This window comes from Perissodus microlepis, chromosome 23 (assembly GCF_051167445.1).
Source record: "Perissodus microlepis isolate ML-2025 ecotype Zambia chromosome 23, ASM5116744v1, whole genome shotgun sequence".
NCBI lineage: Eukaryota > Metazoa > Chordata > Actinopteri > Cichliformes > Cichlidae > Perissodus > Perissodus microlepis.
Genome location: NC_140482.1, coordinates 41,316,791 through 41,331,680, shown reverse-complemented (window position 1 = coordinate 41,331,680; position 14,890 = coordinate 41,316,791). Strand labels below are relative to the sequence as shown.

Genomic DNA, 14,890 nt, shown 5'->3' with positions numbered 1-14,890 from the left:
ATACTTAATAGACTAAAACCTTGACATGTCCTGAATGTATGAGTCAACAACCCAGTTTGCCCATTTTTCATTGACGTTTCTTTTGTTTGCTCATGTTTCCTTTGGTGTCCTAGTTTCCTGTCCCCAGCTCTCCTGAGACATTTTTGTGTTCTACTGTAAATAACATATAGATGAGATTTTCATTTGTTCTTATTTACTTTTTACAGAGGATTACAGTTTTTTACCTCTCTGTCTCCCCAGCTGTGTTAGCTCTGTGAAGCTGGCATGTCTTAGTCCTGGACTCCTGGTGTTTTTTACTTCCTGTTTTATTTTGACAGTCCATTGTCCTGTGTGTTATGTTTTGCTTTCCCTTTAGTCTATTATTAGTATCAGCTGTGTTCCCACCTGTTGCCTGTGTGTCTATTGTCTCAGTTTCCCGTGTGCGCCGTGTGGTCCGTGGTTCTTAGTTTCTGCTTTTCCAGAATTATTTTGTCTACTTCAGTAGTTCTGCTGCCTCGGAGATTCTTTCGGAGTTTCTCCTGCATTTGGGTCCTACCTTACCTGCCACACAGTCATCCTTGAAATTTATGACACATGAGAACAATGTTGAACTCCACCATGAGACATCAACACAACTCAATCACTCAACGCTTTCTTCCAGACATCTGTTTACACTAATCTGTTAAAACTCTCAAAGTGTCTGCCAAGCAATTTGATAACGAGGTAAGAAGTTCAGTGCACTTGACTCAGGGGACACTGGGACAGTAAAGCTCTTCGCTACTGTAATCTCGCGACATAATTCAGACTACAATAGAGAAACGTATTTAGCAGCTGAACTGGAGCGCTGTTAACTGAACCCACATTTTTAGATTACATAGCTTCCAATAGTGCATCTATTTTAATCAGGTTGCAGGTACTGAAGTGTCCTACCTGAATAGCAGCATCAGAGCACCAGAGAAGGATTTAAAGTTGTTGTGCTGGTTAATGTGCTTCTCCTCGTCCAACTTAATGTTCCCAAACACCTGATTGACACACACAAACAGGCAAACGAGGACAAACTTACTGTTACTCTGAAGGATTTGTTTCACCATAAAAATACACCTAGGATGCAGGGGAACTTCTCACCTGCATGCCAATGATGGCATAGATGAAGAAGAGCATGGCAATGAGCAGGCAGACGTAGGGCAAAGCCTTAAAGGACTGAACAAAGGTCCACAACAGAATACGGATGGTGTAGCCTTGTCTTAGCAGTTTAATCAGACGGGCTGCTCGGAACAGCTTCAAGAAACTCATGTTGATCGTATCAACAAACTGGCAGAGAGACACAAGATGGGAGAAGTTGAATACTGTGACAGCATATTGAAACAGAGGAACATTTAATAGTGCTTTTTTTTACCTGCAGGTCTACCACGATCTCAGTGATGCTGCCCAAAACGGTGATGAAGTCAAAAATGTTCCACGTGTCTCGAAAGTAGTTCTGTTGAAACAGGAAAGCTGTTCTGAGTCATTTCCAAACACTTGTTGAATTCACTCTAAGGCTTTGCGTGTTTTTGTCTCCTCTCACCAGAAAGCCAAAGGCCAAGATCTTAAGGATGCACTCGACAGAGAAGAGAACAGTGAAAGCCGTGTTCAGGTGCTTCAGCACAGCCTCGTACGCCGGCGGGGCAGAGTAATACTGAAAACACAAAAGCGGCACATGTGAATATAAAGTGATCTTTATTATGAGGAAGCTAAAGAAGTGGATCGTTTTCCAGCCTGTTCACTGCGCATCAACCTCCTCTCTGATGGGTGTGAACCCTGCACTCTGTAGATCTGCAGGTTGATGGAAGATTCCTCCAGACCCATAAATAGTGCCTCTGTCTCTGCACCTCTCATCTGTCGCACTATAAAAGGAGTCATTCCTCTAGGGGCGGCGGCCACAGTTAATGAGGTCATGCAAAATAGCAGCGCACGGACATTATAGATCAATATTTAATACAGGCTGAGTCACTGAGCGCCTGTCTGTCTGAACAACCAGCACAACCCCAGAAGAGGCCAGATCAGAAAATAAATACTGCAAAAACATCAGCAGATCCAAACGCAAACATCACAGCGCGTTCAGGCGGCGCCGAGAGACGAGCACATCCTTTATTTTACTGCAGAGTGACGCACCTCGGCTTATTTTAAACCCAAAGTGTTAACAGTCGCACTTTCATCACAGAATATGTTGCTGAGAAGTGATGCAAGGTGTGCTTTCCTATCAACAAACGGATGTGTGGAAAATAACACACCAGACTAAGTAGTCACTGCAGAGAAAGGAAAGACGCGAGGCAGATAATAGCGCTTCTGCTTTCATTTATCACTAATCTAATGCTCTGCTCTCATTAAAAAATGCAAAATTTAATAAGTTCTCTGATTTCTTTCCTGTCGTTTCCTCCTTTTCCTCACCTTCATCATCAGCACGATAGTGTTGAGCGCAATCATGGCCAGGACGGTGTACTCGAATGAAGGCGACACAACGAAATGCCACAAACGGTACTGGAACGTGTGCCGATTCTGCGGCATGTATCGGGTCAGGGGCTTGGCGCTGATGGCAAAGTCTATGCATGCCCTCTGAAATACAGAGAGAACGACAGTTAAAACACGGCAGTAAGCACAAAGAATCAGCTGTGCCGTAAAATAAATGTGAGGAAATTCTGATTAGACAAAAGCAAAGAGAATGAATTGTGTGCTGTATTTTTGATTGATGGGGCTTTTCCATGTCTGATCTTTAACATTATTGACTGCCAAGAAGAGCTGCGAGCAGCATCCTAACTAGCATATTTAATTTCACTAGATTGTACCAATACTGATTCCTGTATGTCTTCTTGCTGCATGTCATCACCTCATTCTTCTCCAGGCTGCACTCCTCCATCATCTTATCTCCCTGCTCCTGGAAGGTGATGATGATGAGAGCCACAAAAATGTTGACGAAAAAGAACGGGAAGACGACAAAGTAGATGACGTAGAAGATCGACATCTCCATCCTGTTGCCGTGGCTCGGACCTCTGTCCTCTTCTGTCACATCCACAGAGTGCTGCAGAACCCTGGGAAAGCAGCGGTGCAATGCTAAACCAATGCTGATGTAGATGCTAATCAAACCATGACCAACAAGAACCAAACAGCTTTTACATCAGCCTTCATATCAGTCCCCCAAAACCTAAGACGGTGTGTGGAGGAAATTTTGAAGAAGCTCCAGCAACGCCTGTAGTGTAAAGAGCGACACGTTTCGTCATCGGTGACGCCCCTGATGAAGGCTGCAGACCAAAATGCTGCTCAAGCAAAAACAACAAAGTCTAGAAGCGCTGCTGGAGCTTCAGCCTTCTTCTCCGTGCCTCCTGGAAGTAGTGAAGTTGTGCCAGAAAGCTTTACTCTGTGCAGAATTTTCTCTTTCTGAACATTATTAGATCATGTGTTACAGCAGCTTTTTCTTCTGAAATTGTTTTTAAGAATTTGTTCGCCAGGATGGAGAGCAAATACCAATTTCCCAAGTGGCTGCGGAAATCATTTCCAAAGGTTTATTTCCTGGCAACTGCCAATTAAGAAGGGCTGGGACAGTGCAAACCCACGAGCCCCGTTTAATCTGTAGCCTGAGATTAAAAAATTGCAATATAGTTCTTGAATGAATCACATCTAATAAATTTCCTTCATGAAAGGTCACACTGGAACCAGAGGACAAGCCAGATGTTAAATTGTTATAAATGCACATAAAATTAAACAAGGCTCCAATGACAGAAAGCTGAAATTGGCACGAATATCTAAAGTTAACTCACTGAGGCCATCCCTCTCCAGTGGAAACCGTGAAGAGAGTAAGGAGCGCCCAGATGACGTTGTCGTAGTGGAACTCATGCCTCTTCCACTCTCTTCTCTTCACCTCTTTCTTGTCTTTCCCGTAGTCAATATAGTAACCCCTGAAGGAAAATACAACCATCGTGGTGAGGTTGTTTTTGTCATTGTCGTCACTGGTCTTGGTTTCCCTTTGCCCCCTGCTTCACCTCCCACCCTCAGCCTCAACTTCAACCACACCCAACTCAACACACAGACGTTCATACCATCACGCTTACACATTCAGGTTTATTAACCGCATTCTCCTCAAATATTTTCAAGTTAGAATTAAATATATAAAATGTAGAGATATAAGAGAGCATTACTGGCAGTCTTTCTCTGTGTCCTTCGAACTATCGGTGCAGTAGAAAAACTTCCCCTTGAAGAGTTGAACAGCGATGACGGCAAAGATGAACATAAAAAGCTTGTAGACGATTAAGATGTTGAAGACGTTCTTCAGAGACGTCACTACGCAGTCAAACACCGCCTGGAAGAGAGGAACACATGTAGAAAGCCTTACAGATTCTGATCAACCATGGCCAGTCCCCGCTTCTTTATATTTTGCTTCCAGGAAGCCAGACCACCTCGCTATTTTTACAGTGGTCCTGAGCAAAACTTCTCCAGGCTTTCTGACGGTATCAACAGCAGATTTGGAGATCTGATCAGTTAGAACGGGTCTCCACGCTTCAGTGCTCACAGTTTGCTGCTCATGGTTTATTACTCTTGTCCGTCTGTTCATTTTGTTTCTGTTCTCTCTGGTTTGCAACAAACAGTTATAAGAAAAACACAGAACAGACACTCATGTGCAAGGTTCCCTCTAATTCCTCATGTGTCAGAGCAAAAACACAAACTCCCTGAGCGTCCCTTGGACCACTGTGAGCAGCAGCAGACGTGTGCACTGTGGTCACACCAGCATCTAATCCATCCAAGTTACATGGTTTACTAAAAAAATCTAATTACAGCATTTCTGTTATAATACTTTTAATTAAGTGCTATAACTCACTTAACAATGAAAAAAAATCTTGTTCATGACCTGTGTAGCATGTTGGCACTACTGGAAGTAAAATAAGTTGAATTGCAATTTTGAAAACACAACTTAACATTTTTTTTATAAAGCTCTGCGTGAAGTTCCTGCTGTGGTCTGGGAGAGAATCCTGTAACTCTTTGTCTGCAAAATACAGCATATAATGACCAATGTTGGGCAAGCCATTTTGAAAAAGTAATTAATTATAGTTACTAGTTAAAAAAAAGTAACTGAATTTTGCAAACAACAAAGTTATTTGCAGCTATTTGTCTAAAAATGCAGTCAATGCGTTTTTTAAAATAACTATTTACAGAACAATCAGCTGTTCTGCATCAAATAGGATGCCACACAAATTATTTGTGCCACTCCAAAAAACAATTTCTGTCCACTGTAAGAGAAAGGAGCCTGATACCTGCAGACAGCAGGTGTATCACTCCACCTGTTTTTAACCTGGAGACAGTATTTTCATTGTAATCTGCCTTTAGTAGCTTTTTGGCAGCACATTCAGCAGTCACTCATTGTTCTGACACACACAGCAAAACTATCTACTACACAACACACTAACTGTAGACTCCAAACACGCTAAACGTCACAAATCTCTAACATCTCAAAACTCTCTCTTTCGCTCTCTCGCTGCCGTCACTCCTAAAACTTCCCCCTCTTCCTAAACAACCAAATGCCGCGTTGCCATGTCATTTCTTGATTGGTTGACATGGGATATTTATCCACCAATAGGAAAGGGTGTTTTTTTTTTTTTTAAACTTACAGGCAGAGTGCTTTCGAGCGCTTTCCTTAGAAAAAGCAGTTTTTACCATTTCTTCCCGTGGTAAAAAAAACAACGACACTATTCAGGAAAAAAACACAATAAAAAACATAATGAATAATAACTCTCGTTTTATAAAAGCTGGTATATAGTTTGAAGTCCACACTTTTCCCGTCAATTTTTCCGTCTGTCCTGCTCACATCTCCACTGGTTGTACACGTTGTCATTAGTGTGTCTTCACTCCGCATCAGCCACGCCGCTAAAACACTGGTGGCGGCACATAAGGACGCTGTCACAGCCTGTCAGCGACGTTGATTAGCTGCATAATACTAATGTGAATCGCATTATAAGGCTGGAGCAGCCAGTCACCCGTCACTTACTGACTCACATTGCAAAACAACACAGAATGTTACGTATTTATTTTAATTTCAATTCTGGTTGAGCTTTTTTGTGCGCAGCGCAGAGTTCCTGTGCGCAGTGACCGTGTCGCGTGCGCAGGTTTGAAGGAACATTGCATATGTAACCTGTTGTAGTACACAGCTAACGCAGGCATAAAAGTTCTCCGTGTTATCGTCGGGTCTTACCACGACGTAACTGTTGTTGGGATTTAGTGCTACATAAATAAAAGTGAACTGACATAACAGGAAACAAAGGAAACTCTAAACCTGAAGCAACATGCAGCTTGAGCTCTGACATACAAACGTATATGACTGTCAACATTTTTACCAAATTTCAATTCTGTCTTTTAAAACCAAAACTCATCAAAACCAAAACAGACAAATGAGCCAACTACAGTCAAAAGCATTTCACACCTTTAGTTTAGGAAGCCTCTTGATGGTCTTCAGTGGTCTGAGGACGCGCAACACCCTCAGAGATTTGATGGTTTTGATATCCCGTCCTTTGTTATTTCTGTACAGAAACACACAGTGTGAACATCGTTAATGTCCCATTTTTGCCTCTTCTTATTCGCAGAACTGCTTTTTCCACCTTTAACCCACTGTCACAACATGTATAACATGTTTTACTAATTTGGCATTCTGCAGAAATTTAAATGACTACATTTAAAGTTAGTATTTTTCATAAGAGAGGACTTTTCTTAGTCTTTTACCCCATCACATTGCTGCTGGTCAATCCCACAGAGGCATCATCCACAGACAGTTAAAGCAGGAGAGAGGGACATTTATAACAACAGTTACAACCCCATAAAGGAAATGGAACAGACTGATGCAAAAGATAACTTACAGTTGATTTAGAGACACTTTTGTGTTAAGACATATGATTAGCTCATGAGAGTAATAAAAATAAATCACGTGACTGACGTGAGGGCGAAGGCCACCAGCGCTCCCACCACTACGACGAAGTCGAGCATGTTCCACAGGTCTCTGAAGTAGGAGCCATCGTGAAGAATCAGACCCTGATCAATCATCTGGAGACAGCACAGAGCCACGCGGCGAGTTAGAGATGACAATGAGTCAGCGAGGAAAGATTACAGCCCTCAACTTGCTGCAATAAATTCATGTTTGTTACTTCAAGGCTGAAACACAGCAGAGGGTCCTAATTCTAACATAAAACCGGTTACTTCAACGTCTTTGGTAGTCAGATATGTTTTCATAAGAAACCGTTTTTCTGTGTTTGTTCTGTGATCTGTTACTGAACTCATCCAGCTAAACCACAAGATGTCTTTGAATTTAAACCCATTAGATACATTTACATGATTCAGCACCATTTCTTCTGACATTTTTACATAATAACTCACCTTTATTATCATTTCAAATGTGAAGACTCCAGTGAACACGTAGTCAAAATAGCGCAGAACCTGTAAAGTCACAGCCAGAGACGCTTTAGAAATATCAGAGATGACACACAAAGGGCGCAGAAAACGATTTCACAATGTTTTTTCTTTCATATGCTTCCTGATAGTCGCTTAGCAGGAAAAAGTCCCCTGAAATGACATTAATGCAGCACAGGATTAGCCCTGCTCCTCCAGTGAATAACCAGGCTCAGTGTGTTTCAGACCTCATTTGCCACACTCATCAGATATAATAGCTCCCCCCATCAAGCGGCCTTTTGCAAAACAGTTTAAGGATTTTTTCCCCTTCTGTTCTTAATGATATTTAATCTGCTTACCTGAGGGGAGCTGAGAAACCCACAGTGCTGATAAAGCGTAATTGAACTCATATCTCAGGATGAGAGTGATTAAAAAAGCAGAAAGAGTTGATCCTCCACTGAGACAATCGTGTAACACCTGCCTCAGACAGGTGATTCGTACATTAGTGTGAACACAAACCTTATTCCAGTGCGACGAGGTGGCTACAGGGTCCTCAGCAGCCAGTGCGATACTACTAGCAGCAATGACCAGAAGGATGGACATCTCAAAGTACCTGAGGTTCACCACATAATGACACGCTCGGCGCACACTGGAGAGAGCAGAGTGGAGACCACGTAAGGCACAGATTGGTACCTTATTTACAAAGAAGTTTAGCCACAGTTTATACACTAATATGCAAGGATTACAAATTCATATGAAAATGGAGAATTTAAAATAAATCGACATTTTGTTTTCTTTTTTGTTCATTTCAAACAAATATCCCATTCGGTTCCAACTTCTCCTTATGTCACCAAGCTGTGCTGTTTCAGACTGAAAAGCAACTAAATAAAAGATAAATTAAGAGGATTTAGAGTCATGACAAATCCTAGAAACATTTCTGTTGAGTGCCGGATCATCTTTATCAGAACACAAGAGTGAGAGCTGCAGCTTCTTCCTCAATTTGCTGTCTGCGACATCTCACAGGTAGAAAACGTCGCTCTGAAAGGCGTCTCTGAAGAAATGTTTCTGACTGTCATTTCATGACGATGCATAACACGTCACAGAGCCTTGTAATTGATGAACTCTGCCACAGGTTTGCTTCCTTCAGTGTTTGGAGATTTCCATATGTGAGTATTAAAGGGTGACACACTGCAGAGCGTTGTGTTAGCAACAGTTGCACAGGAATATTTACTGACAGCATTTTGTGTTGTTGCATTTTAAGATGATTTCATATTAAATATTGAAGTTAAGAGGCACAGGTAACAAAACAAACAGCTAAGTGGATTTAACCCTTTAAAGCCTGAACCATGAAATAATTTAGAGAAAATGTTAATTTGCATAAATGATTTTAAATGTTTATCATATTATTGGCATTTTTGCAATTTTTAGTTTTGCTTATTTTGCTTTTTGTCCGAAAAAACAAAACAAAACATAACACAGAAATCTCCAAAATGTACTAAAACTCATGAATCAAACACTTTGGCTTTAAAGGCTTAAATCCAAGTGTATCGCTACATTTGACTGGACCACCAGTTTTTGCAAAATGTCATGAATTATTCTACTCATGCTACGCTGACAGCAATCATGTGTTTTTCACATTCACAGGCTGAATGCATGAATATTCTGCAGCTGTTAGCTGTTTAATTTAATGAATTGTTTGCTTTTAAAGACTGAAACCTCTAAAAACAAACCCCTTGGTCTTCATTTAAGACTGAGAAAATGCCAGATGTATAAAACCACTGACACTTAAAGCCATATTAAACTACTTATTTCTCCTTTTAATTATTGGCTTTTGGGTTTACAAGGTGCACTTGAATGCACCGTTAATTTAACAAAGTATTTTGAGAGTTGGCTGCTTGAAATCCAATGGGCTCAAGCCCAGATAATCCAGGCATTACTTACTGTGAGGTTGTCTGGCAACTAGAGGAGAGCAGAACTCTCTGCAATCCTACTGCACTATTATTCCCCCGTCACACAGACATGATACAATAGTCCATGTAAGAGACAGCAACTTACGGGTTGTCAGGTTTGAAGATGAACATACTGTCTGGGATCACAGAGTTGGCCGGCTTCGTCTCTTCTGATTCCTCCTTCTCTGACTTACACTGTTCAGGGTCCTTACTGTTGACTGCAGGAGGTCAGGAGAAGGAGATTCTGTTTTTATCACAGTCTGCCCACTAGGACAGCATTAGCCTCAGAAGCCAACCTAAACACTGAAAGTTTTCTGTGGGGAAAAATCCAGCGAGAGGTGATGAAGTCTAGCAGCGGTAAGCTGTGAACTGTGGGGCCCGGCTTAGGTGATGACATGACTCACTGTTTCCTAGAATGCTTTATCTCTGGAGGCTACAATGTAAATTAAGTGTAATAGATATGAGATCAAGCACGTCCCTATAACTGCATCCTCACTCAGAGCTTTACTAGAACATTTCAAAAATGCTTTTTTGAGTTTATAATAGCTGCAGATCATCCACCTGTGAGAATGGAAACCAGTCCCACGTAAACGATCACTGATGAGCTTTCAGACAAGGCTGCAAATACCAGCAGCCTCGTCACAAGTCATTAGAGAAAACAAGAAATGACCTGAAAATCACAAATCTACATTTGGTCCATTACCTTTGATTGTGGAGAGCTCGAGAGATGACTGCACATTGGGCACTTCGACGATCACACTGGAGCTCAGCTGAGATTTATCCCGTTCCTGCTGCATCTCTGTTTCTTCTTTGTTATCCTCTGGGACAGCAGGCGCAGGCGGCTCTGAAGGCTGAGGAGGTTCTTCTTGCTTCTGGGGACACTGATCACCAGTGTGGCTCTGGTTATCTGCTGGAGCGCTGTCCCCTTCTGCACTCTTATCACTCAGTCTGGAGATGGAGAGAGGAACACGTTACCGGACAGATGTGAGCAGCAGCTGTCCTGCTGTGACACGCTCGCAGCAGGACAGCTGCTGCTGGGTGGCAAATCTATCGACTCCAAAGCTGGAGAAGAAATAAAAGTTTGAGTATAAAAGACATAAGAAGAGATTAGAGTAGTACAGTTCAGTCACTGGTCACACAAATGAGAGTTTTACAAATAAAGACTTAAAGGAAACATACTGAGATCAATGAAAACAGCAGTTTAAAGCCAAGTGTGAAATGTTGACCTCGGTCCTTTCAACATCTCTGACGTGGCATGAAATGACCAAAAACCATGACAGATTAGATCGTCTCTTGCATCTTGTTTGCCAGATCGTTTGTCAGCTTTGCTGACATGGATGGAGAATAGGGAGATAATTTTATGTACAGGTGCCAATGAATGGTTGATGAAAGGACCTTAAGCTGTGGCATGCTAGTTCAAACAACTGCAAATCCACGCACACTTTGGTCAGCGATTCCTCGCAGAAACGTTAGATTTATCTTTTGAAAACGAATATTAGATTAAATTAGGTTTGAATTTCATTAAAATGGTCAAAGGTGCATGAAAGAAAAAAGCTATTAATTTGTTATCTTATTATTGTGTTTTTTCTCCATTGTAACATGTTGCTACATTTTTTCCAAGTCCCATAATTAAGTATTGAGATTAAAATGTGATCTCCTGGGATGTATCTAACCTGGGCCCTCTGCTGGGATGGCATTCTCCCTTTCCATTTGATCACTCCATCGCCCTTAAACTTTAACTGCCAAATAACCTCAGCTACTACAAAGACATGTTTGTGTGTCTCACCTGCTCTCCTCATGCTCGGAGACGTCTCCCTCTTTGTTTTTAGCGTCTTCTGCTTTCCCAGGGTTACTCTTCTTGTCCCCGACGACAGAGCAGCTCGCCGCCTGGCCTCCGTTTGCAGGAGAAGACCCCTGACTTCTGGTCCTGGTGTGATGGTCATAGTGATACAAGTCCTTACTGCCCCTGTTTCCACCACGACCTCCCATGTCTGGAGTCAGTGCCTCCCCATTATCTGGAGGTCTGAACTTCTTTACTGCCCTGTGTTGACGCTCACCATTCAATCTGGGGCTGTGACGCTCACTGACGTGTTTGTGACTCTGATTAACATCCAGGTTTTTGCTCTGAGGGATGGGCACTGAATCAGGCGGCTCTGGTATGGTCCTGAACACAGAATCAGTGGGATCCGCTGATTCTGGCTCCACTGATTCGGGTATGTCACCAGACAGAGCTGCATCCAGTGGTACATCCACAGATATGGAGGAGCCTGAAGGCTGGGTCTTGGCTGGGGAGGCTAGGGGATCTGTCAGATGCTTTATACTCCCTGACGGTGTTTGCACGGCCTTGCGGTGCAGCGAAAGTGGACGTACCTGAGCCTGGCTCGAGGCAGGAGGAACGTCTTTCTCTTCGGTGGGGCTACTGAACAGGATCTCTCGGCTGGACATCTGGCGGTGTCTCCGCAGCTGGCTGGTCCTCTGCTCCCACACTGACATGGTCATCCTCTTTCCTCTCTCTCTCCTGGACATGAAAGAGTTAGAGGGGTTGAGTGGTGGGGGTGGACGGCCCTCCCTGACACTGCCATGGGCCTCCTCCAGGGAGCAGGCATAGGTAGGCCTGCTGCGGTGAATGGCTCGTTTCCTGTACAGATAGGGCCGCCTCCTGCGGCTTCCCCTGGAAAAAGGAAAATGAGGTACGATGTCAGCATATGTAGACAGAAAGCATTAAGCAGGTTTAAAATAAGGTTTCTGTAAGCATTCGTGCTGAAATGGTTTTATTTTAGCTGTCGTAATGTATAGATCTACGTCTGTCATGGGTGATTTGATTTGATTGAAACTCTTCATTTTTTAATTTTTGATTTATGAAATGTACGTTTGCAGTCAAAACATGTACATCACATTAACATCACAGCACACCGCAAGTGCTTGGGGTTGATGTTCGAGTGATTTACCAGTTACAAAGAGAAACTTCATCCAACATGAAGCAACTTTTTTGTTTTTCGATGAAGATGTTGGGTGAAAAAATAAGCCAGGAATTGTCGTGCGAATTGAAAAACAAAAATGCTAAGATGCAAAATGATGTCAGTGGAATAAGTCTTAGAAAGAAATGTAGCTTCAAATGATGCTGGAGAGTCGGAAGGTACAGGACAGAGCACGGACAGAACACCACACAGGATGAGTCTATGAGTGAGAGATTCAGAGAGTTGAACAGACAGCGTTACTTACTGGAGCGTGGACTCTTGTGTGATCCGTGTTATCAATGAGCGATTGGTTGAAAACAAGACATTAGTGCTTTGTAAGCAGAGACAAAACAGGCCAGGAGACACACAGCAAACTGGCGCCTCACACAAAGACGCGGCCGTGAAAACAACTATCCAGACTGTTCGTGCCATTTACCAGCTGTTGTGAATTTATTATTCATTGCTGGAGGGAAGAAACTATTTTCTGAATTCTGCACACATAAATAAAATGAAATATTAATGCCACATTTATTCCCACATTGCTTTGAAAAAAATATTCTGAATGAGATTAAAGGGATTCCAGATGCTTTGGTGTGTCTCCCCGCTGGAGCCAAGCAGCACATTGACAAACAAGATGGTAACAGTATCAGAAACAATTAAACAACATTAATAAACATTAACAGTAAGCACAACATAGATAAAAAATCTTGAGTAGACTGAAATGTTACACATTCTGAGCTATGGTATGAGGACAGGTAGAAAACACAGAGATGGGCTCCGTCAGCAGACAAAGAGTACATTTCCAGACACCCTTTGAACAAAACCAGCACATTGGGATGCAGCTCTGAACACGACTGCCACTTCAGAGCACTCACAGATTAGCATTCATGCTAGTAGAGCTAACGGGGGAATTCGAGTGCCGAGCTTCTAAATGTTAGCTTGAAAATACTCGGAATACTGAGGAGTGTTTGAGAGTGGGATTAAAGACTTCCCGGTGAAAGAAAAACTGAGCACACACCAAAATGTTCCATTCTGGGTGAGTGTGCGTGCATATCTTTCTGTTTTTCTTTGATCATGCTGACCAGAAGCATGCGTTTCCCAAGATGGGACAATAATCAACCTCCGACGTGCAGCGTCTTGCACTTTTTTAACTTAGGAAATGCTGCCATGCAAAAACTTTCTTCGGGGCTAGCAGGGGCAGGCACTGCTACAGTTTCACTGCTGACATCAGAGATGAGACCCGAAACCCTTAAAGTTCAAAGTGTCCTCTGTCAAGTTGACCCTCCCAGTCTGCTCTACGGGCTCTGATAAGAACCCGGACCCTCGTCTGGTTCAAGTGAAGTTAATACTCAGCAATTTTCTTCTGTTTTGTTTTCATCTTTGTTTTCTTCATCAAGAACCTTTAACAAAAAGGGCAAGGTCTCAAGAATGAAAGACAGAGACAGAATAAATAAAGGAAGTAATTTATGTTAATATTCTGTGTTCCCATAGAATCTTCTTCATGCCCATGCAACAAACCGCTTGGTTCTCAATACACAGCGTGCGTACGGAGCAGGAGGTCCCCACCTGTGTTCATGCACATGCACTTCCACCAACTATGTCAAAGCAATGTTCAATCAGTTCCCAAGGACAAAAAACAAAAGCATCTATTCTGAAAGCTGGAGACCTGGACACTGAGAAAATAAGGTCACATCATTTTATTAATAACATTTTCCAGTGAAAACATCTGCTTTGCAGCGGCACAGGCGTGTATTACTGTAATGGACACACCACCCTTAATTTGGATCCTAAGTACTCCTGTTTCCATAACAACTATGTCAGCACCTCCCACCCCAGAGTGGAGCCAGTAACCATGGAGACATAGACTTCAATTAGGAGCAAGTTACAGAGCAGGGGTCAGGCAGAGGATAGATAGTAGACCTTTCAGTGGACACGTACCAATAAGTCTGGAGTGGGACAGCACCTAAAACCGATTCACTCGACAACCTCTAAGTGATGTTTAACGTTTACGAGCCAGCACCGAGAGACACTCGATTTAGTCATCGTTTGTACTGATGGCACATCTAACCGTTCTACATTCTGTAGTTTTATTAGTAATCCAAAATCTATTGCACCACATGGACGACTAGACACACTTCTTGGCTGAAGAAGGGAACAAGAGGGAGGACGAGATAGAGAGAGGGAGGAGAGGAGGTCAGGCAGGAGAGGCTGCATACAGCACTTACTCTGAGGACATGAAGGAGGACAATGGTCCAACCTCCTTCGCCTTCTGCAGAGCATGCTTCTGGTTGAACGCTGCCTCTGCTTCCTCTTCATCCTGATCAAAAGAAGAGAAGATGAAGAGGAAATGAACAGCTGTAACATCTGTAATTTTAAATAATGGAATAAAATCAGACAGCGAAAAATAAAGAGGGGAGATTTTTAAAACTACTCAGCATTAATAAAGAGAGCTGGATTAAATGAAGCTTTTTTGTTATTCATGTTTTATTACCTTTGTTAGCTCTTGTGCATTGGCAAGGTTATCCACAGCAATGGCCAAGAAGACATTAAGCAAAGTGTCTGGTTACACCTGTGTTAAGGACTAACAGATGAACTCTTTGTTAAGAG

The 14,890-nt window shown here is 42.5% G+C and overlaps 1 protein-coding gene across 3 annotated transcripts in view; it reads right to left on the bottom strand.

Annotated features, from left to right (window-relative positions):
* The window catches only part of cacna1ea (calcium channel, voltage-dependent, R type, alpha 1E subunit a), a 108,901-nt gene that overhangs the window by 13,308 nt on the left and 80,703 nt on the right, over positions 1-14,890 (bottom strand). For all 3 annotated transcript variants that reach the window (XM_084922143.1, XM_084922144.1, XM_084922145.1), the window contains 17 exons: positions 14,775-14,842; positions 14,509-14,600; positions 11,113-11,997; positions 10,030-10,274; positions 9,433-9,544; positions 7,897-8,026; positions 7,366-7,425; positions 6,929-7,035; positions 6,422-6,518; positions 4,149-4,309; positions 3,771-3,908; positions 2,843-3,044; positions 2,407-2,571; positions 1,544-1,654; positions 1,376-1,456; positions 1,105-1,290; positions 910-1,001 (listed from right to left, as the gene is read on the bottom strand). In XM_084922143.1, coding sequence (XP_084778269.1) covers positions 910-1,001; positions 1,105-1,290; positions 1,376-1,456; positions 1,544-1,654; positions 2,407-2,571; positions 2,843-3,044; positions 3,771-3,908; positions 4,149-4,309; positions 6,422-6,518; positions 6,929-7,035; positions 7,366-7,425; positions 7,897-8,026; positions 9,433-9,544; positions 10,030-10,274; positions 11,113-11,997; positions 14,509-14,600; positions 14,775-14,842 — 2,932 coding nt within the window. The remainder of the gene's footprint in view (positions 1-909; positions 1,002-1,104; positions 1,291-1,375; positions 1,457-1,543; positions 1,655-2,406; positions 2,572-2,842; positions 3,045-3,770; positions 3,909-4,148; positions 4,310-6,421; positions 6,519-6,928; positions 7,036-7,365; positions 7,426-7,896; positions 8,027-9,432; positions 9,545-10,029; positions 10,275-11,112; positions 11,998-14,508; positions 14,601-14,774; positions 14,843-14,890) is intronic.